General features: G+C 36.4%; 1 protein-coding gene across 3 annotated transcripts; it reads right to left on the bottom strand.

Annotated features, from left to right (window-relative positions):
- Window positions 1–1,100: 1,100 nt before the first annotated feature.
- bnip2 (BCL2 interacting protein 2) lies at window positions 1,101–23,135 on the bottom strand. 3 transcript variants are annotated; one of them, XM_028449519.1, is made up of 11 exons: window positions 22,422–23,135; window positions 15,213–15,308; window positions 15,034–15,104; window positions 13,305–13,481; window positions 9,663–9,845; window positions 8,993–9,095; window positions 8,782–8,913; window positions 8,592–8,678; window positions 8,403–8,501; window positions 6,085–6,141; window positions 1,101–1,692 (listed from the first exon to the last, which is right to left on the bottom strand). In XM_028449519.1, the coding sequence occupies exons 1-11, from the start codon at window positions 22,769–22,771 to the stop codon at window positions 1,635–1,637; spliced, it is 1,413 nt and encodes a 470-aa protein (XP_028305320.1). In that variant the 5' UTR covers window positions 22,772–23,135; the 3' UTR covers window positions 1,101–1,634. The 3 variants fall into 3 exon arrangements, with proteins under 3 accessions (XP_028305320.1, XP_028305321.1, XP_028305322.1); XM_028449520.1 differs by having other exon boundaries at window positions 6,106–6,141; XM_028449521.1 differs by lacking the exon at window positions 6,085–6,141.
- Between the last annotated feature and the right edge of the window lie 1,075 nt (window positions 23,136–24,210).

Here is a 24,210-nt window from a genome sequence, read left to right as displayed (position 1 = left end):
GCTCAATATTTGGAAAAGTTACGGTTTATTGGTGGTGCAGATCCATACGAGTTGGCTCCCTTGTCCTGATATGGTCAACTACCTGGTTTTAACCCTAACCCAACCTGGGTCATACTTTTGATAAAGGTCATTCCTTTTACCTGGAATACAATGAGAAATACAGCACATTTTACCTCTACTTTTTCACAACAAGCGCCTCCTTTCCTCTGATAACTTTGTTGCATACTGGAGATGTCAAGGTTGGGGGTCAATAATAATTGTAATTGTGTAAGTGATAATTAATTACAATTATGGCGTAATTACAATTTCAAAAATCTGTTGCTGTCGTAATCATAATCAAATTGTAATTGAGTTCTGATAATTGCCATGAACATTCTGTAAAAATAGTCAATTATAATTTAATGCAAAACTGGGGTAACCATGTTACAGTTCTACACATATGTAAACAGTTATTAAAATATGTTGCTTATCAAGCTTTCACACATTTTACCATTAAAAAAAATAATAGAAAATCTAGAGATATACTGACACACACCAAAAATATTAAAACCTATATTTTCATTGATTAGGAAGCCTTAACAAGCTAACCAATATACGGGAAAAAAATAGATGATAGATGTTTTTAGTGTATTTTACATCTGATTTATGATCCGCTATCATAAGAGATGCTAACAGAAACCTAACACAAGAGGGAGGTTAACTTTGAATAGGTTATTTATTTCAGGCTCAGTAATTGTCATTGAAATTTAGTAATTGAGGATGTATTTGTAATCAACTTTCTGAGGATAGAAAAAAATTGTAATAAGAAAAAAAGTGGGTCACTGTAATCGCAATTGAACATGGGTAATTGAAAATGTATTTGTAACTGACTCCAACCCCGGTAGATGTGCTGTTTTCCACCACGTGGATAAGTTGAAACCTACACTCGTTATGAAACGCGTTACACCCCAAACAACAGGTTTCACAACGGACATAAAAACCTTTAAGTCTTAGTGTGAATCCATGGCTTATTATTTACACACCTACATTTAAACTCTGATTATTGCTTTGTCTAAAAAATAAAAAAAATCACCATCTGTAGGGAGGTGGTTACATTCAAGTGAGGGGCTGAAAATAAAACTTTATTTTCCCCGGGGCAGAGACTGAACAAAACATCAGCAGTGTACAGTGGAAAAAGGTGCCAACCAAACGACGTCAGGAAATGCCACTTTAAGAAGCAGTTTAAGCTCAAAACCACCATAAAAAATATATTAATTTCTTTCCTTTGACACCTTTTGGTTATAAATATATATTTCAATGTGATAAAGCAGAATATGCATCAACCACTTGCAACAGAGTGCCTTTTGGGTAGTGTGAATACATCAGTAACGACAAGGGGAAAACCAGCATGTTAAGATGCGACACAATATACAGGAGTACGGTACATAAATGAATTAAAAACATTTCAATAAGCTGCTTTAAACAGCTACACAGAACAGTTCCATGGTGTGGTGTAACAGGCAGCATAGTTTCATAAAGGCACGTTCCTGATACAATGCATGTCTCCGGTCGCATCAGCCACAGCTTTAAAATACAAGTGATTGCAGTTCTAAACATTCCTCTTCGCTCTTCATCTCATCATCATCATCGCCTGGTCACTCAGGAACAGCAGCAGCAGCCATCTCCACTTTGCCGTGCATGTTCTGGTCGATCCTACAGACAGATTTGGAGTCATCCCATGTAGTGGTACTTTAGCAGATGTGAAATGGGTTACAAGTACTCACGTTACTGTAATTGAGTTGCTTTTATGGGTACTTTTTTTATATAGTATATTTCTAAATCAGTCATTTTACTTGTACTTAAGTACGCTTTAAAATAAGTAATTTTTTACATTTCTACACCCAACCGTTACGAGTAAATTATCATTTTTTTTTTTTTTTAAATGATCAACAGACATTATGAAACTACAAAAAATGAAATGACCAGACAACAATCAAATGCATCACATCACAGCCGACCAATCAGATTCAACGTAACACCAAAACAGCATTTAATGGAGGTTATTTTCTCACAGCACGTACTGTATTAGTTATTATAATTTTGCATTTATTTATTTACTATTTTTTTTCTCCAATTTACATAGTATTATTATTCGTCAGTTATTTCAGCTTGATATATAGTATATATATATTTTAATTGAATTAATTGGTGTTATTTATTTTTTAAAACAATTGTATAAAATCAAAGGTTTGTCAAAATGTACAGATGCCTTTGTGGAAAATAAATGAAGTTCCAATTGTGCAAGATTTCATTTCTTCCTTTTTAAGTTTATACATGAGATGTTTACTGTATGCAAAGAAACCATGGCAAGATTTATTACCAAAAATAAACGAAAGTAACTAGAAACTTTTACTTTGAGTACTATTTAATTGAGCTAATTTTTACTTGTAGTGGAGAATCTTACGGATGACTTACCTGTACATGAGTTCAATTTCAATCAAGTAACTGTACTTCTACTTGAGTAGAGGATATATCAGAACTCTTTACATCTCTAGATTTAGAAACAGCTTTAGTTTAGCACAAAGACACACTGTCCACATCTACTACTGGTTAAAGCATTAGCCGTGAACACGTGTTAAAAATGAGAAAGTCAATTCCTTACAAGCAAGTGTTTTAAAGTGACAACTTCCTAACCGGCCTTCAGTTACTGTTAAATATGACTGACTGATATAGTTTTTATGCAAGCATGCTATAAAAAGAGAAGATTTGGAGTGCCTTTTGGCAAGGCATAAGGTGTGTCAGGGCAAACACAGGGTTATAAATACTAATCTTTTTAAATGATCTGGTTCAAAACCATCGTATTCAATAGGCTCACGTTAACCTCCAACATTTTTCTTCTCTTGATTTAATCTCTCAGATCTAAGGACACAGGTCAGATAGTGGAGCCCAGAGTTCATAGCAAACATGGTGAGGCTGCTTTTAGTTGTTATGCTGCAAAGAAGAAGTGGAACAAACTGCAGCAGAGCTGAAGTCAGCATCACATGGGAACATTTTTAAATCCAAGTTAAAGGCACTCTTCATTTCTCTCCTGTGTATTGTTGATTTAATGTTTTTACTGCTGATTTTAATGTTCTTATTGATTTTGAAACTGTTAAAAAAAATTTTTATCATGTAAACCACACTGTGAATTGTCTTGTATGAAATGTGCTATACAAATAAATTTGCATTGCTTCATCCTTAAAGCTGCTGGAGACAATAAATCATCCAAAATTCACTACAGATGCCAGTGTGACCCCACAACCGCTGCAAAAGTGACACTTCTGGATTGAAAGTTGCTGACAAACCAATGGGGGATGTTGATATTGTGTCTTCCACCGAAATACCCAAATACAAATGAAATAGGAGAGACCACGTACAGTATTTCACGGGGAACATGATAAAGCAGGACAGGTCTTCTCTGGTAAAGAAATACAAGAAATGATGGTAAGAATAAAGTAAAACACTTCTTAAAGAAACTTTTCCCGTTCTGGATTCTCCTACAGGACTCAAAATCCCACATCGCAATGCACGAAACTTATACAAAGTCCAAGTCACATGACGGTTTGTCAACAAACCGATTGCTTATGAAGAAGTCAAAAACAATCTTCCGAGTGACTATTTCAACCTTCACGAGTAAATTCCCACATTTTTTTAGAATAAATGCCTTCAGTGTATTGATCCATGAGAGCAGGGGTTCTCAATCTCTCAGGTTTTCTCTTTTGGGGTCACAAAACACTGGGAGGGGGTCGCCAGATGCCTTAAAAAAACTAGGAATATTTGAATTTTTGCTTATTTTTACCCTTTTTCTGCAACTACACCAAACTTGTCATATTTAAACCTATTTTCATCACTTTTTCTTACCATATTTTTGCTCCTTTTAATGCATTTTTGCTACATTATTCCCATTTTTGCCACTTCATCAAATTTCAACGCCTTTTCTGCACATTTTTTTTCCCACTTTCAAGACATTTTTGGCACTTAGAAACCCTTTCCACCACTTTTCCACCTAATGTCACATATGTTGACCCATTATTGTCACTTTTAACCTCTTTTCACCATATTTCATGCTTTTTTTTGCCAATTTAACCATATTCATGATTTGTCATGCCCATTATTTGCCTGTTTAAACTACATATTCCTACTAATTGTTCCAATATTGACACTTTGAACCCTTTTTTCCACTCAACTTTGCAACTTTTAACCAATTTCTGTAGTTTTTGAAATCCCATTTCTCCACCTTTTCCAACATTTTTGGTAACTTTTAACCCATTATTTATGATTAAAACAATGATTTACATCTTTAAGATGACTATATACTATGGCACAAATAAAAATAACCTTCCTGGGTAACAATGGTTATTATTCAGATACATAAATAAATGTAGTTATCACAGATTCATAGAACAATGGACCATCATTCTGCTGACTTTATGGATGGACCCAAAAATCTCTCCCCTTTATTCCCCCTTATAGATGACCCTGTCTCCACATGGCTGTTCTTCAATGTTCATGTCTGTGTTCAACCACCTTCAGCTACAGTGGGGGTCCCCGCTCTCTTCCACCTTTATTTTAGGGGTCACGGGCTGAAAAGGTTGAGAACCACTGCATGAGGGTACACTATGTTTTTAATGGTAAATGGTAGTTACTGTCCCCAGCAGCTTTAAATGTCCTTAAGACATATTAGAAACGTTGCAGCTCCTTCTCCTGTAGACATGATGGATGGGGAAAAGATGGATGACTGCTAAGTTTCACCGAGTTGAGAGATTTTATTATCAACGTGTTAGGTGTAATAAAGTTAGATTACGATAGAATTACAGCTGGAATCTATTTGACTAAGTTGTGGAGGCTTTTCTAATCTCATTTCTGGAAACTCATCACCTCGGCAATGCAAACACAACTCATTACCCTCTCAGTAACAAAGAACCAAATATTCCTGTGTGCATAAGCAAGGCTGACAAGGGTCTATTAGCAAACATCAGCTGGGAGTGGGTATGCAGTGAGTCATGCAAACAAGGGTGAACAAGCCGAGTGTTCAGTGAAAGCCAGTGAGAACCAAGGAGGTGGAACAACACACAAGAAAAGCAAACACGTGGTGCCTCCATGTGCAACTCCATTCAGATGCCTTAAACTAACTACTTTATCAATCAATTTACCGCTTCATGTTTAGGACCTGGAGCTTGATATCAGAGTCAGATGCTTTATTTCCAAATTGTCACAGTAAAAAGCACAAGTGCCATCAGCTTCTATAGTCACACTGGACTAGAAACCACTTTACAAGCTCCAAGTGACACTGCTGTAACACCCTAAATGTAAATAGAAACCATTATTTGCCATCCAATTACCTTGACTGATAAAAAGCTTGTATTTGATGCAATCAAATACTTTATATATATATATATATATAACTATATCTTTTGAAAAAAGGCATTGATGGTTTGATTTTATGAGCATAAATTCTACAAAGAAAACCAGGGTTGGGGTCCTTTATATTTCTAATCGCATAATTGATCAATAATTACAATAATGAAACAATTGTAGTGTTGCTGTCAATCATAGTAATAAATTCTATAAAAATTGTTAATTATAATTTAATGCAAAACTGTGGAACCATGTTACAGTTCTATGTACCGTTATTATAAGAGATGCTAACAGAAAGCTAACACAAGAGGAAAGTTAACTTTTATTAGGTTATTTATTAAAGGCTCGGGATAAAAAATTATTGGAAAAAATGCTGGTCACTGTAATTGTAATTGAACATGGGTAATTGAAAGTGCAACTGTAACTGAAAAATGTAATTGATCCCAACCCTGAAGACAACATACCATCGTATGATGTAACAACTATAGAAAACCAAATTTGTCCTAATTTCACACAGAAAGTATGAATCATAAAGATAGATTATTAAGTTTGTGCATCCTGAATTAGTTCACATTAATGTGAGAAAGCGCAAGTGGATTTTGAACCAGAAAAGCGTGCAAAAAATCAGGTGTCTTGGTGCATTTACAAAAAAGAAAACTGATCACTGCATTGTTAGTTTAATAAGAGGCAAAGAATGCAGAGACTGACCCTCGGTGAAAGTGCATATACCTTTTACGGCTTTTCTTATGCTTTTCGTCGTCAAACCTTCAAAAGGGGGCAGGGAAATGAGGTTCAGGAGGGGAACAAACACAGCCAGCAGAAACCACAAATCCAGAAAAGCTGCACAGGGCGCTCAGTCGGTCTAAGTTTTAGCGCTGCTTCATAAAGCCCATGAAACTGTATTGCTATGTTCACACCAAACGCGTTTCGGGCATCAAAATCATGCCTCATACCCCTAGAGCTCATTGAATCAGACGCTCTAGACGCACATCCAAACAACTTTGGAAGAGAGTCCGTTGAGTGCATTTAGGGGAGGGGCTTCTCTGTTGCCGGTGGTGTTCATACAATGGATGATATTGTGGCAATCAGTTTTGTTTATAATTCACCCAGTGACTGTGAAGTGGTGGGGAACATTATTTTGTTCAGAAGGCTGTGTTTCCAGTTGGATGTATTTTGGTGTGACTCAGTGTGTGCACTGTGATGTTAGAGGCTATAGAGAAGTGTGGTTGAATGGAGAATAAAGTTTGGAGTTTCTTGCTGATCAAGCAGCCTCCGACTCCCGTTCATCGGCTCTACATTTCCCCAGAGAGTGGCTTGGCTTAATTTGATAAATAAAGCCAGACAACGTCATCGAAGGGCGCCTTGGCGCCATTTCTGGATTCACCAGAGCTGTGCTCGGATCAGAGTCATTTTCAGCACTTCTTCTGTCTCTCCCATGCCCAGTTTGACAACCCGCATCGGCGCTCGCATCTCCTACCAGGACACCAACTACAGGCGCTCTATTCTAGCAGAAGAGCGCCTGTCCATCTGTTTTCGGTTAGTGTTTATTTTCCATCATTCTGAATTTGTCACGGTTTGGGAAAGCTCCTGATTGGTCGACGCGCCTCGATATGCCCAAAAAGTTCAACAATCCCAACTCTAGTGTCGGCTGCATTGGAGGCGCCGGACGCACGTCAAAAGCTTGAAATCTCAAAACGCGCAGCGTCCACCGCATGTAAAGCTTCAAAATGGAGGCGCGGGACGAGCAGCGGGACCTGTTGACGCTCCTAGGAGAGCGTCCACCATATATTGTCTTTGTACACCTGACGCTTTTGATGCTTTAGACGCGTTTAGTGTGAACGTGCCATTAGATCCGCCCGATGTCGAGCTGGAGCAGAACAGAAGAAAAAGAAGCAGAAATTCCCAGCAAAAGATCTGAAGCTTTCAAACCAGTGACAGATACTGAGGAATCATGACAGCTGAGGAGTTGCACTGAACTGGAAAACAAATAACTTTTGGTTCAGGTGACAAAATTCAAAGTTTAAAAAGGAAAAGTGATGCATAACTTAAGCCAATTTGCTTAAAATGGTGTTCCCCTTCAAAGCTATATTAAAGCAATGTATAAGGTTATGTTACAACTAATCGGAATAAAAGCTACAAGACAGAAAATTATGTTTTTCATTTAGATACAGGGAATTATCTCTAGGCAGAATAATAATTATGCCTCTAACCTGTACCCTGGATGACCCATTGTGGGACAGTTTAACTGATATAGAGGCAGACAAAGAGAGGGAGGGAAATCTAACCTCACCTTAAAGCATACCTGTAATGGAAATGTATTTAACATAAAATGTGTTTATTGTAATTGCAAATAAACACAAGTGCACATTCATGCATTTTATTTCTTTTTAGAAAAAACTCATTTAAAGTACTTTTTTTGCATGATTAACTACCTTAAAATAAAATCCAATGGGAGCAGCCATGCTCGGACAGATGTGAAGTCAAGGCTTCCTATACACAGTGTTTACATTGGTAAACCTGTGTCCTGATTGCTCTGATTTTCTTTTCTTTATTTATATTTTGTAATGCTTTTCTCTACATTTCCTTTAATATAGTTTTAATTATTACTATGGACAAAACAAGGATGTGTGTTTTGTTGGGACTCCTTCTAAAGTGTATGAAGCTGCTATTGTGAGCTCTAATTGTGCATCGGAGCACCCACAGTAATATGGGTGGACTAATATGGATGCACTACATAGTAATTTTGATGACAGACTTAAAATGAGTAGAACATTAGTATGACATTTTAAACACAGCCTGTGTCAACTGGGTTTGTTCTAAAGAAAGTTTCCCGACTAAACCTCTAGCGTAATATATCATCTTTTAATATATCTTACAATTAAAATTCACTACAGGTACCCTTTAACTAACTCAGGTTTCTATTAGAACTGTGACTCGATAAGTTGCTAATTCACACAGTTTCTTACAGGAACTTGTGAGTACATTTGAAAGAACTCATTAACTGGTCCACATGTTGAAATACTTACTCTTTGATACAGTCAGGTATAGACACATACTCCATCGGCACCAGTTCAGCCAGGTCCGTCAAGCTGTATACAAACTTAATTTTCTGACTGAATTTGGAGCTGTAAGAAACAAGCAGGTAATGTGAGACTCAAAGATACATTAAAGTACTTGGATAAAAAGTAATAATGCAATAAAAACTTCTTTTCTACCTAATGAATGGCTTTGTGAGTGCAAGCAGCGTGCGAATAAACCAGGATGGGTGTACAATTATCAAAGACTTCAAGTTCTTCCGTAACCTGAGAAAAAGAGTCAATATTTATTTATCAAAGCCATTTGGAAAACAAGGCTCACACAATGAATGCAAACCTGGTTTAATTTGATGGCCCGACCACGCCTCACCTTCTATCAATCTGCTGGTAACATTTTCTGAGCCAGCCGACAGTTGGCATCTTTTTCCGTGATGTTGCCCCATTTAAATAAACAATCATATAGTTCTCAGCTACCAGAAGCTCCAGCGTGCCAATGACGTACCTGAAACACAAAAGGGGCCACATTGTTGCCTCTGAAATGTGCGCTCAAGATGCAAATGGAAAATAAGACAAACACTCACTTGAATAAATTGTCCATTATGTATCTGTAATTGGGCTGATTGCTCTCAGGCATAAAGCACACGGCAAACACAATAATGGCATTCAATCCATCTCCATAGTAACCTGACAAAATGACAAAACAAATCATTTATTGTGCTATTGTTTTAATATACATACTAGGGCTGGGCAATATATCATGATTCAAGATATATCGACTTTTCTATTTTGGCGACATAGAAAATGACGATATATATTTTTTTTACTTGTTTGGATTTATACAATATACAGGAAGGACAAAGATGGCGTTGAGTCAGGGGTGTGAGTGTAGATGGGTTTGTGTGTGTGTATGAGTGAGCCCCACTCTAGCCACGCTACAGAACTCACTCACACGTGCTGTCTCTTACAGGAGAAAAAGACTAAAGTGGCAAATATTGTGCAGCTGTTTGTTAATAAATGAGCCTGTGAGGCATTTTTCCTCAGCAAATTTAACCCAGAATTGTCTTTCTGGTCAGACTTTATCAAGTTAAAAATATTGAGATTTATATTGTACATCGCCATTTTGAGAAAAAAAATATCGAGATATGAGTTTTGGTCCATATTGCCCAGCCCTAATACAAACCTCTACAATCAATTCCTAACCTGTTCATAGAAAATCAATTTTCAAAGTCTTATAAAATTAATGCCACTGACCTCCATGACTGATAACTTTCTTATATGGTTCAATAGCCTTCATATCCACACGGTGCTCCTGGTCTCCAATGCGAAACACCCTCCAGCGGCGACCCTCCTCCCTTTCCTCCATAGCTGATAACTCCTGGACCGACTCCATGCCTTTTTGCAGCAGCTCTGTGGCTTTTGGTTTGGGGAGGTCATCTGAGGGGGGAGCGAAGGGCAGTGAGAATCTCTCATCTGTACGGTGTACATTTCAGGACATCCTTAGGTCTCAGAGTGAGGTATCAGGTATCAGGAGAACCTTTGTCATACCAAATGGACTCATGACTCAGCAAAACCTCAGTCAAATTACATTTATTGCACTTCAACTTTCAATTACACTTGATGAAAACAAGCGCCGTCAAATGGCACGGCCTCAGGCTTCAAAATAAAAGTCATCAGGCTCAACAGCTTCAGGCCTTAAAACATGACATCGGTTTTATTTTGAAGGAACCGAAAGTATACATGACAAAGTAAGTTAAAAAGCTGTTCTTTCCTTTTATTTTTTAAAAAGTTGTATGTCAACATATTGTTTGATTAATAAATACATAGTTAAACAAAACATTGCTTAACCTTTGAAAATAAATACATAAAATAACAGCTTCCAACTTACTAAAGCAGCACATATTGATGACGTCATGTGAATTTCTGTTTTTTTTCAAATACAACGTCATGTCATGTTTTAAGGCAGTCGAGACATTTGATGGCGCTTGGTTTGAAATGTGAGGCCATTAGATTTGACGGAAGTTTCTCCTGATACCTCTGAAGATGTCTGAAAATGTACACTGTACATCTGCTGGACGTCTGTCGCAGCCAATTTAACGTAAACCTTTAAAATCACCCAGTCATTCACTTTGCAGCGTTCAGTTTAATGCACTGAACTATTCAAACGTCATTCCTTTGCATCCCAACAGCATGCCATTTTTATGAATCAAATCTGATAATCACAACTGATTCTTTGTGTCTTCATACATTCATCGTGGACAGTTCGACATTACCTTATCAAGTGACGAGAAAAAATGACAACACAAGAGTCGGGGGACTCTTTCCACTTACAGCACAACAGCGCCACTGCTGAAAAACACGAGAGCTTCCATGCATCCTTTGCTGATTGCAGTGCTGCGTGTGTTGCATATTGTTTATTGATCACTATGTGGTGCAGTCTTTACGAAAAGTGGAAATAATTATGTGGACATACAGCATGCACTGAAAAAAAAAAATCAAAAGAGTGCAACAGAATCCCATTAGACAACTGAATAGAGCTTTTAAAAGTAGATGCTTTTGAAAGCACTGTAATATTGATTAGCAGAGCAATACACCAGGAGACAAATTTATAACAACCGTCACCCCTGTCAGATTAATAAGAATTCTAAATGATAGCTTAGAGTGTAACTTTTGCAAGATGATACCAGGGGCGTGTCCAGGTCAATTTTACAGGGGTGGTCAAAAAGCGACAGTGGGGTGGCCACAAATCACTGTTGGAAATCCTGGAGGTGAGAGGTGCATTTTTGTTATCATTAGTGATGCACCCAAAATTCCGCCATTTTCGGCTTTTTCCACCGAAACAATCCAGCCAAAAAGGGGATGCTGACGTTGACGTGGGCAAACACTGCAGTCAGCGCACGCTTGTCTGGATACGGGCCAACGTGTCCGCGGAGAGGCCGTGTTTTAGTATATCTGAGTCCTAAAGTGTCTTCTAAGCAGAGATTGAGATGGACCACGAAGTGAAAACAATGAAAAGTTCACTCTCAAATGTGATTTAGGCGTGTGGAGAGATGAGGCATGTGGTCCAAACCAACAGACAATTCATATTGCTGAAGATGATAATATTGGTTCTGAGAGTGGTCTACGGGGCTGCATAGCTGCAGATCATTCATATGAATGTGTAGAGTTTCAGTAAAAGCTTTTGGAAGGAAAGATATGATACAGTTTCAAAACGGGTGGTCTTAATGCTAATGTTAGATTATTATCCATACCTAGACCTATGCCGACGATGGCAGATATATCCGTGTACCCTTTGTTCTGTGGTTATTCCATTTTAAAACCAAATCAAATCAACAAATAAACAATTTGTTTACTTGACTTAAAACCAAAACAAAAATAGAGAAAAAATAAAAAAACCAAACAAGCAGCTTTTTTTTTTATTTTAAAATTAAATCTTGTTCCATTTGATATTTACAAGGAAACGAAGATGAGAGCTTCAAGTTTTAAGTTCACCACACAGAGGGGACCCACAGACTGGGGTACACTTTGACTCCCTGACAATAAAAGGAGCAACACATTAGTTACATTACTGATGAACTGGTGAATTGAAACGTTATTAATACATAAATAAATCAAAACAAAAAAGTGGTAGTTACGTAAAGCATGGACATGATATGTGATTAAAGGAACCAGAGGTGGTGTAATGAATCTACAGGTGCTTCTTGTGATCAACTTCCGTGTGTTGGCAGCTGCCGTTAGTAATTAGCGGTATTAAAACATGCAAAAAAATATATTTTTACAGCCCTCAAAAAAGCTGTAATTGTTTTTGTAAAAATGTCAAATGGTAGACGTTTTAACATCTGTTGTTCCTCACACCAGCCTCACAGTCGATAGTCAGTCACCTGTTTATATGGATACTATTTAGATCATAACACTGTTAGGTAAAGTTGGCAGATATTCACAGATTCAGACTTCCAGAATCAATAACTCTTTAACAAAACGTTATCAACACACAAATTACACCTCTTTGCCATCGGTGTGAGGTGGACAACATGAATCATGATACAAGAGCATTTTATCAAACGCAGCAGAGCTAAAGTCCGCCCCCGTCTGTGGGTCCCCTCTGTGTGGTGAGATTACGCAAACAGAAGATTAAATTTTAAAACAGAAAAATGCTGCTCATCTTGACTAGATTTTCTGTATTTTGGTTTTGGTTTTAAGTCAGTAACACAAAATAACCACACTGTTTATTTGTTATTTTGATTTGGTTTAAAAACGGAATAATTAAAGAACAAAGGGTACATGGAGTCAGATAACTTGGTTTAAGGAAATGTAATTGTATTTCATATTGTGACATTTTGTCTTAATAAACCACAAAACCATTTGAGCTGCTGGTGTGTTATTGTATACCACCATTTCCAAGGAGGACACAAACAAAAGCTGCCCTTTTATTTTTGTGGAAATCAAAAACACTGAGGAACAATGGACGAAAATCAAATGAAAGTAGAGAAAATAATAGATTTCCTTTAATAATTAATGAAATGATCTTGACAACATGGTGGCGACTGATTCATAGTTGAAAGAAATAAGGGTCAACCCAGAGTAGAGACCTTACCACAGGAAGAGAGAAACCTGCTGCAGGCCTGCAGCCTGTTTCCAGGCACACAATGGAAACAAGTCTTCCATGTGGGAAAGTGGAAGGCAGCAGTGTGAAAACACAAGAACAACAAAGCACACTTTCACTACACTTCTGACTTTATCGAGCTCCATGAAACAAAAGGAACAGTAAATTATCCAAAATGAACATCACATGTATCTTATCAGAAAGGCTTTTTACACGGATTTTGTTATCAATCTACACCTCAAGGTCAACGACTATGTGCTGAAGCCAAGACGTGACTTTTAATTCCTTCTTACCTTCCCATTCAAACTCATTGCTGTTGTCTGAAGGTGTTTCTATGTCATCGAGATCCAACTCTGTACTTTCATCCAGCTCGTCAGAGAGAATGGAACCATCGCTGCGGTCCAGTGTGAGGCTGATATCGGGGGCTGCCAGCTTTTTCTTGGCCTTCTTACCGTGGGTCATGGCGTAGCCTGAGGGGAAGCCACGACCAACTCTTAGTTAGAAAACTTGTGAGAACAATTTAGTCATGACAGAATATTTCAGGTCAACGATAATACACGAGGCAAAGCAGAGGACAAATCCCATGCATATCATAGAGGTACTGTTTCTATTAAAACTATTTAAATTGACTAGACGAAAAATGTAAGCTTCAGTTTTTGAGGTAGAACCTTGAGGTCAGCAATCTCCTTTACTTTCTTGTTCTATGAAAACCAATTTGTTTCTATTGCATAGCATTATTTTTGAGACATGTATCAGAATAAAATGTGCCAAATCATTCATTTGTATTGTCGTAACAATTCCAAATCCATCCATCCATCTTCAAACCCGCCAATTCCCGTTTATCAGGGTCGCGGGGCAATTCCAAATCAATTATGTAATTTCTACTGTACAGTATATTGCATGGCCGTCCAATTTGGGGCCAGTGGGCCAAAGTTGGCCCGCAAGCAAAATTAGTTTTGGCCCGCTACCAATATTTGAAATTGTTTATTTAATATTTTTTTAAATATAAAAAAGATGATCTAAGACACAGGAGCTCATTGGAGCGGTGCGCCCGGAGCGACATCCATGGAGCCCCGCCCACAGCGACCCTCTGCATTACAGCCACACCAGACTCCACACGCGCCTCCTCGGGTGTCCAGCTTTTTCTCTCCCTCACAATTTACTCTGCATTTTCTTATTCAGTGGCTGTTAATAATGACTATTGTTTTATTTTAATTATTTTCTTATGACTGGATCATTTTTTTTCTATCTCCACTGTGTTTTGTGTCAACATTCAGGGCAGCGATGATCTGTGTGTGAGTTTGCACCTGCTCGTGGGTCGTACTATTTTCAGCGCATAAAACAGTCACCGCAAACAGCTCCTGGTTTGATTAAATGTATTGCGCCCACTGCATTAATTTATTTGCCTTTCCCCTCCACTGCGATTCATTTTGGCCCTTCAATGAAAAAAACAAAAAATCGTGGTATAATTTATGTATTTTCTGTAACAAACCAAAAAATACAAAAAAAAAAAACATTTTTATTTATTTCTTTTTTTTTGGAGGGAGGGGGGGAATAAAATAAAAATAGATTGATTACTTGAAATTTAAAAACCAAATATTTAAACTTAACCCAAAAATACATAGCCATAAAACTAACAATTCTGGTATAATTTCACTTAAAATAAATAAATAAATATACGTATTTACTGATGAACAATAGTATATAAACTAAAATGCTTTTTATCATCGAAATAAAGAATGAATGTCTGAAAACATTTTAATGAGTTTTTTTGGGAGGGAGAAAAACAATTAAATAAAAATTGATTGATTACTTGTCTTAACAAATATGTTTAAACTTAATCCTAAAAAATAAAGCCACAAAATTAACAATCAGCTATATTCTGGTATAATTACATTTTTTTTTTTAAATATACGTATTTACTGATAAATTATAGTATACAAAAAAATTGCATTTTTTCAGAATCAAAATAAAGAATGAATGGCTGAATGACCATGTCTGTTATTATTGTGTTCTAATTACCAGGCTCTCCCTCTTCAGAGGTTCCTGCAAATAGTCCATCTTCAAGCTCCTCCTCCTCCTCTGGGAGTGGCCTACCAATGAAACCACGAGGTCATTTTGCAACAGCAGATTATCAGACTTTTAAAACACAAACGTGTGTTACAAAATTGTGTAGCATGATTCATGCAGATTGTGAATACCGTGGAAAATCCTCGTCCTGCCACTCCTCCTTGAGCTCCACTCCCTCCATTCTTAAACGAGCTTCTGTCGTAGCGACTGACTCCTGGCGCTCCAGGCTGCAACGTAAACACAAAATAATAATTATATAACCATCATCCATTGTTTATTGCTCATGAACTATTCTTTTTTTTTTGCTACAGACGCTTTGGAGTCGTGTGAACAAAACAAATGATTTGTTTGATGAATGTGTTTTACAACAATAACTTGTGCAATTATTTAAGGATTACAAGGGGAAAATGTTCTGCTAATCCACCAGAAGTCATGAGCAAGTTTTTGTTTCCTGTTTTTGAGATTCCAACCTTAATCTTGTACAAATTAGTTAAAAAGTTAACTTGACAGTTGGGAGTGGACACAATTTCATTATTTTATTTTTTTAATGACAAAAGGAAATGATTACGTGAATCAGCCTTTCCTGTTTGACCTCCTATCTTGATTACCCTTTATCTTAAATCAGCATTAGCAGCTGCTGAAGCCTGTTACAAATGGCTCTGAGAATACCTGACATACTTTAGGCACCGTTTTCAATCCCTTCATTGGCTACTGATCCACCAAGGCTGCTTTCACACAGTTATTGTCCCCGACTCTGGACGAAAAGGTGCAGAACAGCTGATAATTTGGTTTGTGTTCACAGTGCACTTTTTTGATCCACTCCAAAATGACAAAGAAAACCCTATCAGTTACAAAGTTGCTTGTTTATGATTCTCTACATCTCAAATTGTACAGTGTGGATATGATTTCCAGCAGTAAAACGCAGAAAGAGCAACAGGGTGAAGGTGAAGCACGTCAGTGACTCAATCACTTGCTTCTAATCAGTACGTCACAGTCTGTCATCCCTGCAGGCAGCACTCAGGGAAAAATTAACAGCACGGCCTGCCCTAAACACACTAAAACCTGGTTATTATGGTGAGTTTCTCCAAACATCCACACACCTGCTCTATTCACTGCTTTCCCTCTGCACATTTTAAGAGAATTGGACAATATTATCAGCCCACTGATGTTACCGGTCCACATTGGTATTAGGGATGAACGATATGGACCAAAACTCGTATCTCGAAGTTGTTTGTCAAAATGGAGATATGATATAAATCTTGATAGTTTTATTTAAAATAAAGTCTGATCAGAAAGACAATTCTGGGTTAAATTTGATGAAACATTAAAGATGGGCGATATAGACTAAAAAAATTATCCCGATAATCGTGTCATTGTGAAGAAAAGAATTAGCTACACTCAAAGCAATACAGGATCAAAGTGCTCCAACTTAGCTCTGACTGAACTGAACTATGCTTTATACAACAACTTTTCGATATCAGTAAATTCAATTGCTTATTTCTCTGCTCTACCTCATTTATCCAGCCAAGGGTTAGGAATGTGCGATATTTTATCGTTTATGATTTATCGTCAAAAACATTCTCACCGGTAAGAATTTGTCATCCCACGATAGAAATGATAAATTCCCATGTCGGAAATTAGCGAGGGTCACGGGCCATTTGTCCCTCAATTTAGCCAAGAACGCCCCAAAAAAAACGTGTTCCACAGGCCAAAACTGCACGTTTGTTGTCAACTTATTATTCTGTGGAGCTCTGACGTGCACTGCCACCTTCACACACCGCCGTCTGTGTGTGTGTGAGGTGCTCGTCACAGCTACCTGAAGCTGCCGTGCTGCGACACATCATGGACCACTACTTGGTTAAAACCAGACAACCATCCAACAAAGGGAACCAATCCAAGTTCCTCCGTCAGATCCACCCAAAATTCCACAAACACAGGGACAGAGATGAACCTGTAGCAACAATTATGAACTCGAAACTCAACTAAAGCTAACTATGCTAAGCTAACACACCGATACACAGACCAAGCAAAAAAAACACGTCTTACTGTCATAAAGCCACAGAGAGCCACAGATTTGTTTATGGTCAGATTTAACACTTTACTATGGAAGGATAAAAGCTAAACATGTCACGTTGTGTGAAATAAATGTTAGCATCAATAATAATGTCACTATTAATCCGTCCCAATTTGTGAAACGCAATATTTTTTAATTATATTTCACGTGTTGACAGACAAAGCTGGTCCCATTAGACTAATGTAACTATTGAGATTATTACACCTAAATATACTGAATGATTAAATCATCAGCTTGATCTGGTTTAATTACAGGAAATCAGAGTTATTTATCAATCATGACTTTATGTAACTCATTATCAGATAAATGAAACAAGATTTAGCAGCAGTAAAAACACTAATGGAGTTATTTTTGCTTTTTATGTGCTTTTTTTTTTTTACAAGAAAATAATTTTATTTCAAATGATGAAATAAATTAATTACATACAATAACACTAATAGTGACCCACATGCACAAATATATTCCATAAAATGGAATGTCTAATGTTGATGTATTCACATTTATTATTATTGTGTTTGTAAAGAACCTGTTTACACTAAGTTTTGAATTTTTTTATTATTATTTTTTATTTATAGTTTTTATTTATCGTGATTTTTATCGTTATCGTAATAAAACCAGAAATTATCGGGATAATTTTTTTTTTGTCAATATCGCTTATCCCTACCAAGGGTCACAGGGAGCTGCAGCTATAGAGTGCAGGAATCCACGTACCCTTCGTTCTTTGGTTATTCCATTTTAAAACCAAGTCATAATAACAAATAAATGGTGTGGTTATTTTGTTTTACCAACTGAAAACCAAAACAGAAATACAAAAAAAAAAGAAAATATAAGCAGCATTTTTCTGTTTTAAAACTAAATCTTGTTCCGTTTGTGAGTTATTTGGATATTTGTGGGAAAATTAGAGCAAGAACTGAAGTTCGCTGCACACAGGTCTCCACACACAATAGGACTGTTTAGGATTTATTTCAGAAGTTTTCTGGTCCTGCTCATGTTTTCATGCAGTCTGGGGATGTTTTAGCTCACATTTATGTTTTGTTTTATGGTGTAACAGTACAAATAGTATCTAAAATAAACAGTTGACTGACTATCGACTGTGAGGAACAAAAGATGTTAGCACTTCTACCATTTGACACTTTTGCAAAAACAATTACAGGTTTTTTGAGGGCAGTAAAAATACTTATTTGCACATTTTAATACTGCTAGCCACTAACAGCAGCCGCCAACATACACGGAAGTTGATCACAAAAAACAATGAGCACCAGTAGATTCATTACACCACCTCTGGTTCCTTTAATCACTTATCATGTGCATGCTTTTCATAACACCCATTTTTTTTTTTTAATTTTCTCATTTATATATTGCTGTCCGCACCCGTCTGTGGGTCCACTCTGTGTGGTGAGCTTAAAACATGAAGCTCTCGTCCTTGTTTCCCTTAAATATTCAAATATCACACAGCAGAACAAGATTTCCTTTTAAAACAGGTTTTTGATTTTTCTGTATTTTGGTTTAATAAAGTTGTAAAACAAAACAACCACACCGTTTATTTGTTATTTTGATTTGGTTTAAAAACGGAATAACCAAAGAACAAACGGTACATGGATTGACAGGGCATGGAGGGACGGGACTTGACTGGTACCGAGTCCGAGAATCACCGCAAACTGGCCACATAATCAGATCAATGGCCTCATGAATGGCTTACAAGCTTAGGTTGAGAGCTTAGTTTAGTATATAACCCAGATAAGGCTGGTTCAGCCACAGTATCTGTGTCTCTAATGCACAGAGGTTTCTTTGATGCACTAATCACATACATGACTCTATTCGTGCACCTACAGACAAAAGCAGGTTGGGAATGCTGTACACAACATTTCATAGAAAATCACTTCAGTCGTCCCTGTATGCTTAGTGGCACTAATTATGGTTGGTATTTTACTACAGAAAAGTTGATATTCAAGTGCACAGAATGCATAGAATAACCATAAAACACAAGCTAAATACCAGTTAAACAGGAAAGACTAAATGATCAGACAGTTTGAGTAATTAAATTCCAATTACTGCACCAAGAGAGCAAATAGTCACATACATGATTTGACTGTTTTACATAATCCTTAGAACTTGGTGTATTTATTTGGTTTCTGCATGGGGAAGCCTAATGGTTTCTGCTCTACTGGCCATGGTTAGAAGGAGTTAGTGGGAGAATGTGTCGAGCTCATTACCAGACTTTCTGCAGAGCTGCATGAGAATACTTTGTCAGATTCAGGAGTGTTTGGATTTGCGTCCGTCCCCCGGGTATCGCCACTAGGGATGTAACGATTAATCGTAAGGCAGTTAAAAATCGATTCATAGGTATCACGGTTGATATCGATTTTCTGATAATTGAATCGCAGTACTTTATTTAACCAGCAGAGGGCGCTATCCACAAGTGTAGGCGGCGGGCGGAGTCTGCTAATGCTTTCTTTCTGGCCGCCTTCTACTCTTAAATATGTTAATAAATGATTCATTGCCCCTTTAGCACCGAAAGAATATCTGTAATATTACTTGAATATCTGTAAAAGTCACGTTTTTCTATTAGCTCTGTCTGCTAGCATAGCTTCTCTTCTTCACTGCAAGATATCTGCATGCCAACGACCACTGTGTTACCAGCGCCCTCTGCTGGTCCAAACAAATACGACGTAAATCAGTGTAATCACGGTTTTTTTTTTTTTTTTTAAAGTCCAATTGTTAAGGCACAAAATACATTTTCAGTTGCACTTTTAAAGAAAAAGAACTATTATGCAGTTTTGCATTGTTTATTATAGAACCAGAATTTAAATTAATAGGCTTCATTTTCATTTGTATTATTCCTTTATTTATTTCATTCAAGATTTTTTTTTAGTTAAATTGCATTGTTTTGAATAGTTTATCAAGGAATTCTTTTGACAATGAAAAATAAAAGGAAAATAGTACAGTATTGTCTAGTTTTTTCCCCCCCCCAAAAAAATTGTCTACAGTCCCATTTTGTAAAATAAATCGTGAGAGAATCGTATCGTGAACTCAGTATCGTGAATCGAATCGTATCGGGAGTTGAGTGAATCGTTACATCCCTAATCGCCACTGTAGAACCAATTTTCTCTGCATTAGTATCAGCAGGTTACCCATCCATATATGATGGTTTTCCTTATTTCAAAAGCCTCAGTGGGATTTGGAATGTGTAAAAAAGTGTTACTGAACTCAACTAGCCAACATAAATTAGGCAAATCACCATTGTACATGTCTATACTGGTGGACCAGCAAACATCTGGTTTATTTTAGGTGAAGAAACACCAAAGTGGACAATTTCTGTCTGACCTAAGATAAAAACCCACAGAGAGAAAGAGCGTTATTCTACTAAAGTAGGTAGATAATCTGGGGTGAAGAACATGATGCTATAGATTTTAGATTTGTGAGTTGCATTTTGATAACCAGTTATGTACATGTTTGTGTCTATACATTTTAGTTGGAGAAAAGAAAATATAGAGCAATCTGTTGGAGAAAAATGACCACCAGCAGCAGCTAATACTTTAGGGATTTTTAAAGGAAATCTGCACATGCTCAGTAAGGAAATGCAAACTGCTGTTTCTCCTTCCTGAAGAATTGTTAACCATAACTTTACCAAACCTAAAAAGAAATCAGTCAGCTGCTCTGATGAAAACAACCAGGCTCAGTTGCCTTTAGGGTATATATGGAAGTTAGTCAATTCATAATTATGAGAAAGTCATAATTATGATTAAGTCATAATTATGAGAATAATAATTACAAGATTAAAAAGTTATAATTATGAGAAAGTAATAATTATGTGATAAAAAGTCAATTATGAGGAAAAAGTCATAATTATGAGATAGAAAGTCATAATTATGAGAAGGAAAGTCATAATTTTGAGATAAAAATCCATAATTATGAGAAAGTAATAATTATGAGAAAGTAATTATGACAAAAAAGTCATAATTATGAGATATAAATACATAATTGTGAGACAAAAAATCATCATTATGAGAAATAAAGTTATAATTATAAAAAAGACAGTCAATATTATGAGAAAGTCATAATTATGAAATAGAAAGTCATAATTTCAAGATAGAAAGCCATAATTATGAGAAAGTAAAAATATAAGAAAGTGATAATTATGAGATAAAAAGTTATAATTATGAGAAATAGTCAATATTATGAGATAGAAAGTCATAATTGTGGGATAGAAAGTCATAATTATGAGAAAATTCTTTTTAATGTAAAGTTGCAAAGAAACAAACAGAAATGTGTCCTTTTTGCAATAAAGACGTATTCATGTACTTCCACTATTTTCTACACTATGTCCTATGTGTTGAATTCTAAGAACTGAATAAAAAGATAAATTATGTGTTTTGAATGAACTGTTATTCAAAGTGTCATTAAAAATGGTAAGGGTCAGAGTTGACTGCTGCAAATGCTCAGTTTGTATCTCATAATTATGACTTTACTAACTTATAATTATGACTTGCCATTGGGACTTTTTTTTTAAGTGGCTGGAAACAGGCCTCCATAGTGTATAACTTTGTCCCAACAGTGGAACAAAACAAAGCACAGATTGCTTCCAATATGGCAAGCAGTTTTAACATTTAATAAGTAGTGGTACTTGTAATTGTAGATAACTATAATTCAATTTTGATATGTTGTAATTTCTAGTCCACATATCCACAATATAATTCTGATTAGTTGCAATTCTAATTATTGATATCAACAATTCAAATCTTACTAGTGGAAATCACCATTGTAGATATCCAACACTTCATTACAACTAGTTGAAATGTCCCATTGACTTTCACTCAAATTTAATTTCAGATATCAAAAATTCCATTCTGACATGTTACAATTCCAAGTCCACATATCCATAATATAATTTTAACTAGTTGCAATTGTTTAAATTTAAATATTTAAAATTCTATTCCAACTAGTAATAATGGGAAAATACGTTTTCAGTAGTTACAATTTGGGTTTTTTATTTTTTTAACATGTGGAAATTGAATTGTACACATTCTATAATTGTTATTCTTACATATGAAAAAGGAATTACTGATATCTGTACATGAGTTTTAAGTAGTCAAAATGTAATTACTACATGTCAAAATATATTTGTAACATGTCAAAATGGTTTTTCACATATCTAAAATTAAGTAATTCCTACTAGTGAAAACTAAAATTGCAACTAGTAAACATTACAGATTAAATGGTAAAACAGCTTGCCATACTTGAGTGATGTAGAGCTACAGATACAGACCTTCCTCTGGGGCCAGGCGGTGGTTGTTGTGGGGCTCTAACCGGTGTGGAGGTGCTCTCTCCCGGCTCTTTGGAAACATGGCCTGGACTCCTACTTGTTTTGGTAAGATTGTCTGGGGAAACCTCCTCGCCATTTCCCACTGTGGAAGAAGAATTGCTGTTTTGTAGTTCGCTCAAATCGTCCTCCTCTCCTTCCCCTGAAACCCCGGACGATGAGGGGCTAGAAGCCACCCTGTGTCCCGGATCAGCGTGAGTCCTGCTGGGTGTGACACAATCCGGGCTGCTATTGTTCAGCCTGGGATCACTTACACCCTTTAACACCACTTCACTCTCAATTACATCCGATGCCATTATCAGTCCGTCCTGGTCAGTCCAGTGGTAGAGAGAAGAGTTGGACACTTTCCTTCACGTATGAGTAGCTGGAAGCAGACTTTTACAGGACTCCTTCAGAAGTTCAGGCTAGCAGGCTAGCTAAGAAAGAGAAGAGTTGCTAACAGCTAGCCCCGCCGAAAAACAACACATCTTTTCAACCAAAGGGTGTAAAAGTCTCTCGGGGAATTCCTTTTCTTTAAAAGTGTTCCGCTGTGAACTCTGTGGTGACAAATGGCGTTGGTTTTAAATGCGACACAGCGGCCGGCAGTTGATCCTCCTCAGCGGCTTCTTTCCTTCCTTCCTCCGGGTCGCTCTGTTCTCCAGCGGAGCGCCACAAGAGTGGTGTTATGGATCTGCTGGTATGTTAGTTAAACGATGGCTCACTTCCGTGGTTTTTTTTTGCTTCAAACTTTATTCAAACATTTAAAACAGTACAATACAAATAGTGCAATAACTGCCAGGGGAAAACATACAGAGGCACAGCTTCAGAATAAAACATGATATAAAAATATTGAAGAGAACACATAAATCAAAAGTCTTTATGGCTTTCATATTAGTGGAGTGTGCTTTCTTTCTTTCTTTCTTTCTTTCTTTCTTTCTTTCTTTCTTTCTTTCTTTCTTTCTTTCTTTCTTTCTTTCTTTCGTTGATGTGAATTATTATTCATGTGTTCATATTCAATAATCCTTTTAATAAAATATATCCACAGTCAGGCCAACTTCAGTTTCATAACATCTTATTTTAATTAAAACTTTAAATTCTATCAAAAACACAAACTGTAACTAAGCGATGAGACAAATCAGATATAAACAACTGTCACAGTCAGATTATCACTAAAAGACAGTTTGAAAGCAAAATCCAAAAAAATCTAAATAATTAACAAATAATTCTATTTTAAACACTAAACTTAATACACATTAAACAACTCATATACATATACCAAATAAATCAAATAAGAACCCTCAATGATAAACTATATATCAATCAATAATCGTATACATATTTGTATTGCATTAAATCAGCAGTAAATGTCATCATCTTTAATTAACTACAATAGCTGAATGTTTGATTTCTAAATAATAAATAAATAAAAATAGTTTATTTATCAAAGGGGGGAATGACTTTGTTACAGAGGCTCGAGAAATACTACAAATGAAAAGAAGAAACATGAAAAAGAAAACATACATAATGAAGTAAAAGACAGGATTAAATACAAGTGCACACATTACAATAGACAAATAATAATAATACAAATATATGATCAAATATACAAATATATTATCTTTAAAACAAATAAGAATCTCTACTTTATCCGTAAAAGTGCAAGAATAGTACCACTTTAAATCATGTTAACTTTAATATTAACCAAGGACATGAGTCGTGAGCTAGCATTAGCTAAATTAGCTATATACTCTGTGCA

The sequence above is a fragment of the Gouania willdenowi genome, chromosome 6 (genome assembly GCF_900634775.1).
Source record: "Gouania willdenowi chromosome 6, fGouWil2.1, whole genome shotgun sequence".
NCBI classification, from domain to species: domain Eukaryota; kingdom Metazoa; phylum Chordata; class Actinopteri; order Blenniiformes; family Gobiesocidae; genus Gouania; species Gouania willdenowi.
The sequence above is the reverse complement of the archived record's forward strand: the minus strand, read 5'-3'. Positions and strand labels throughout refer to the sequence as shown.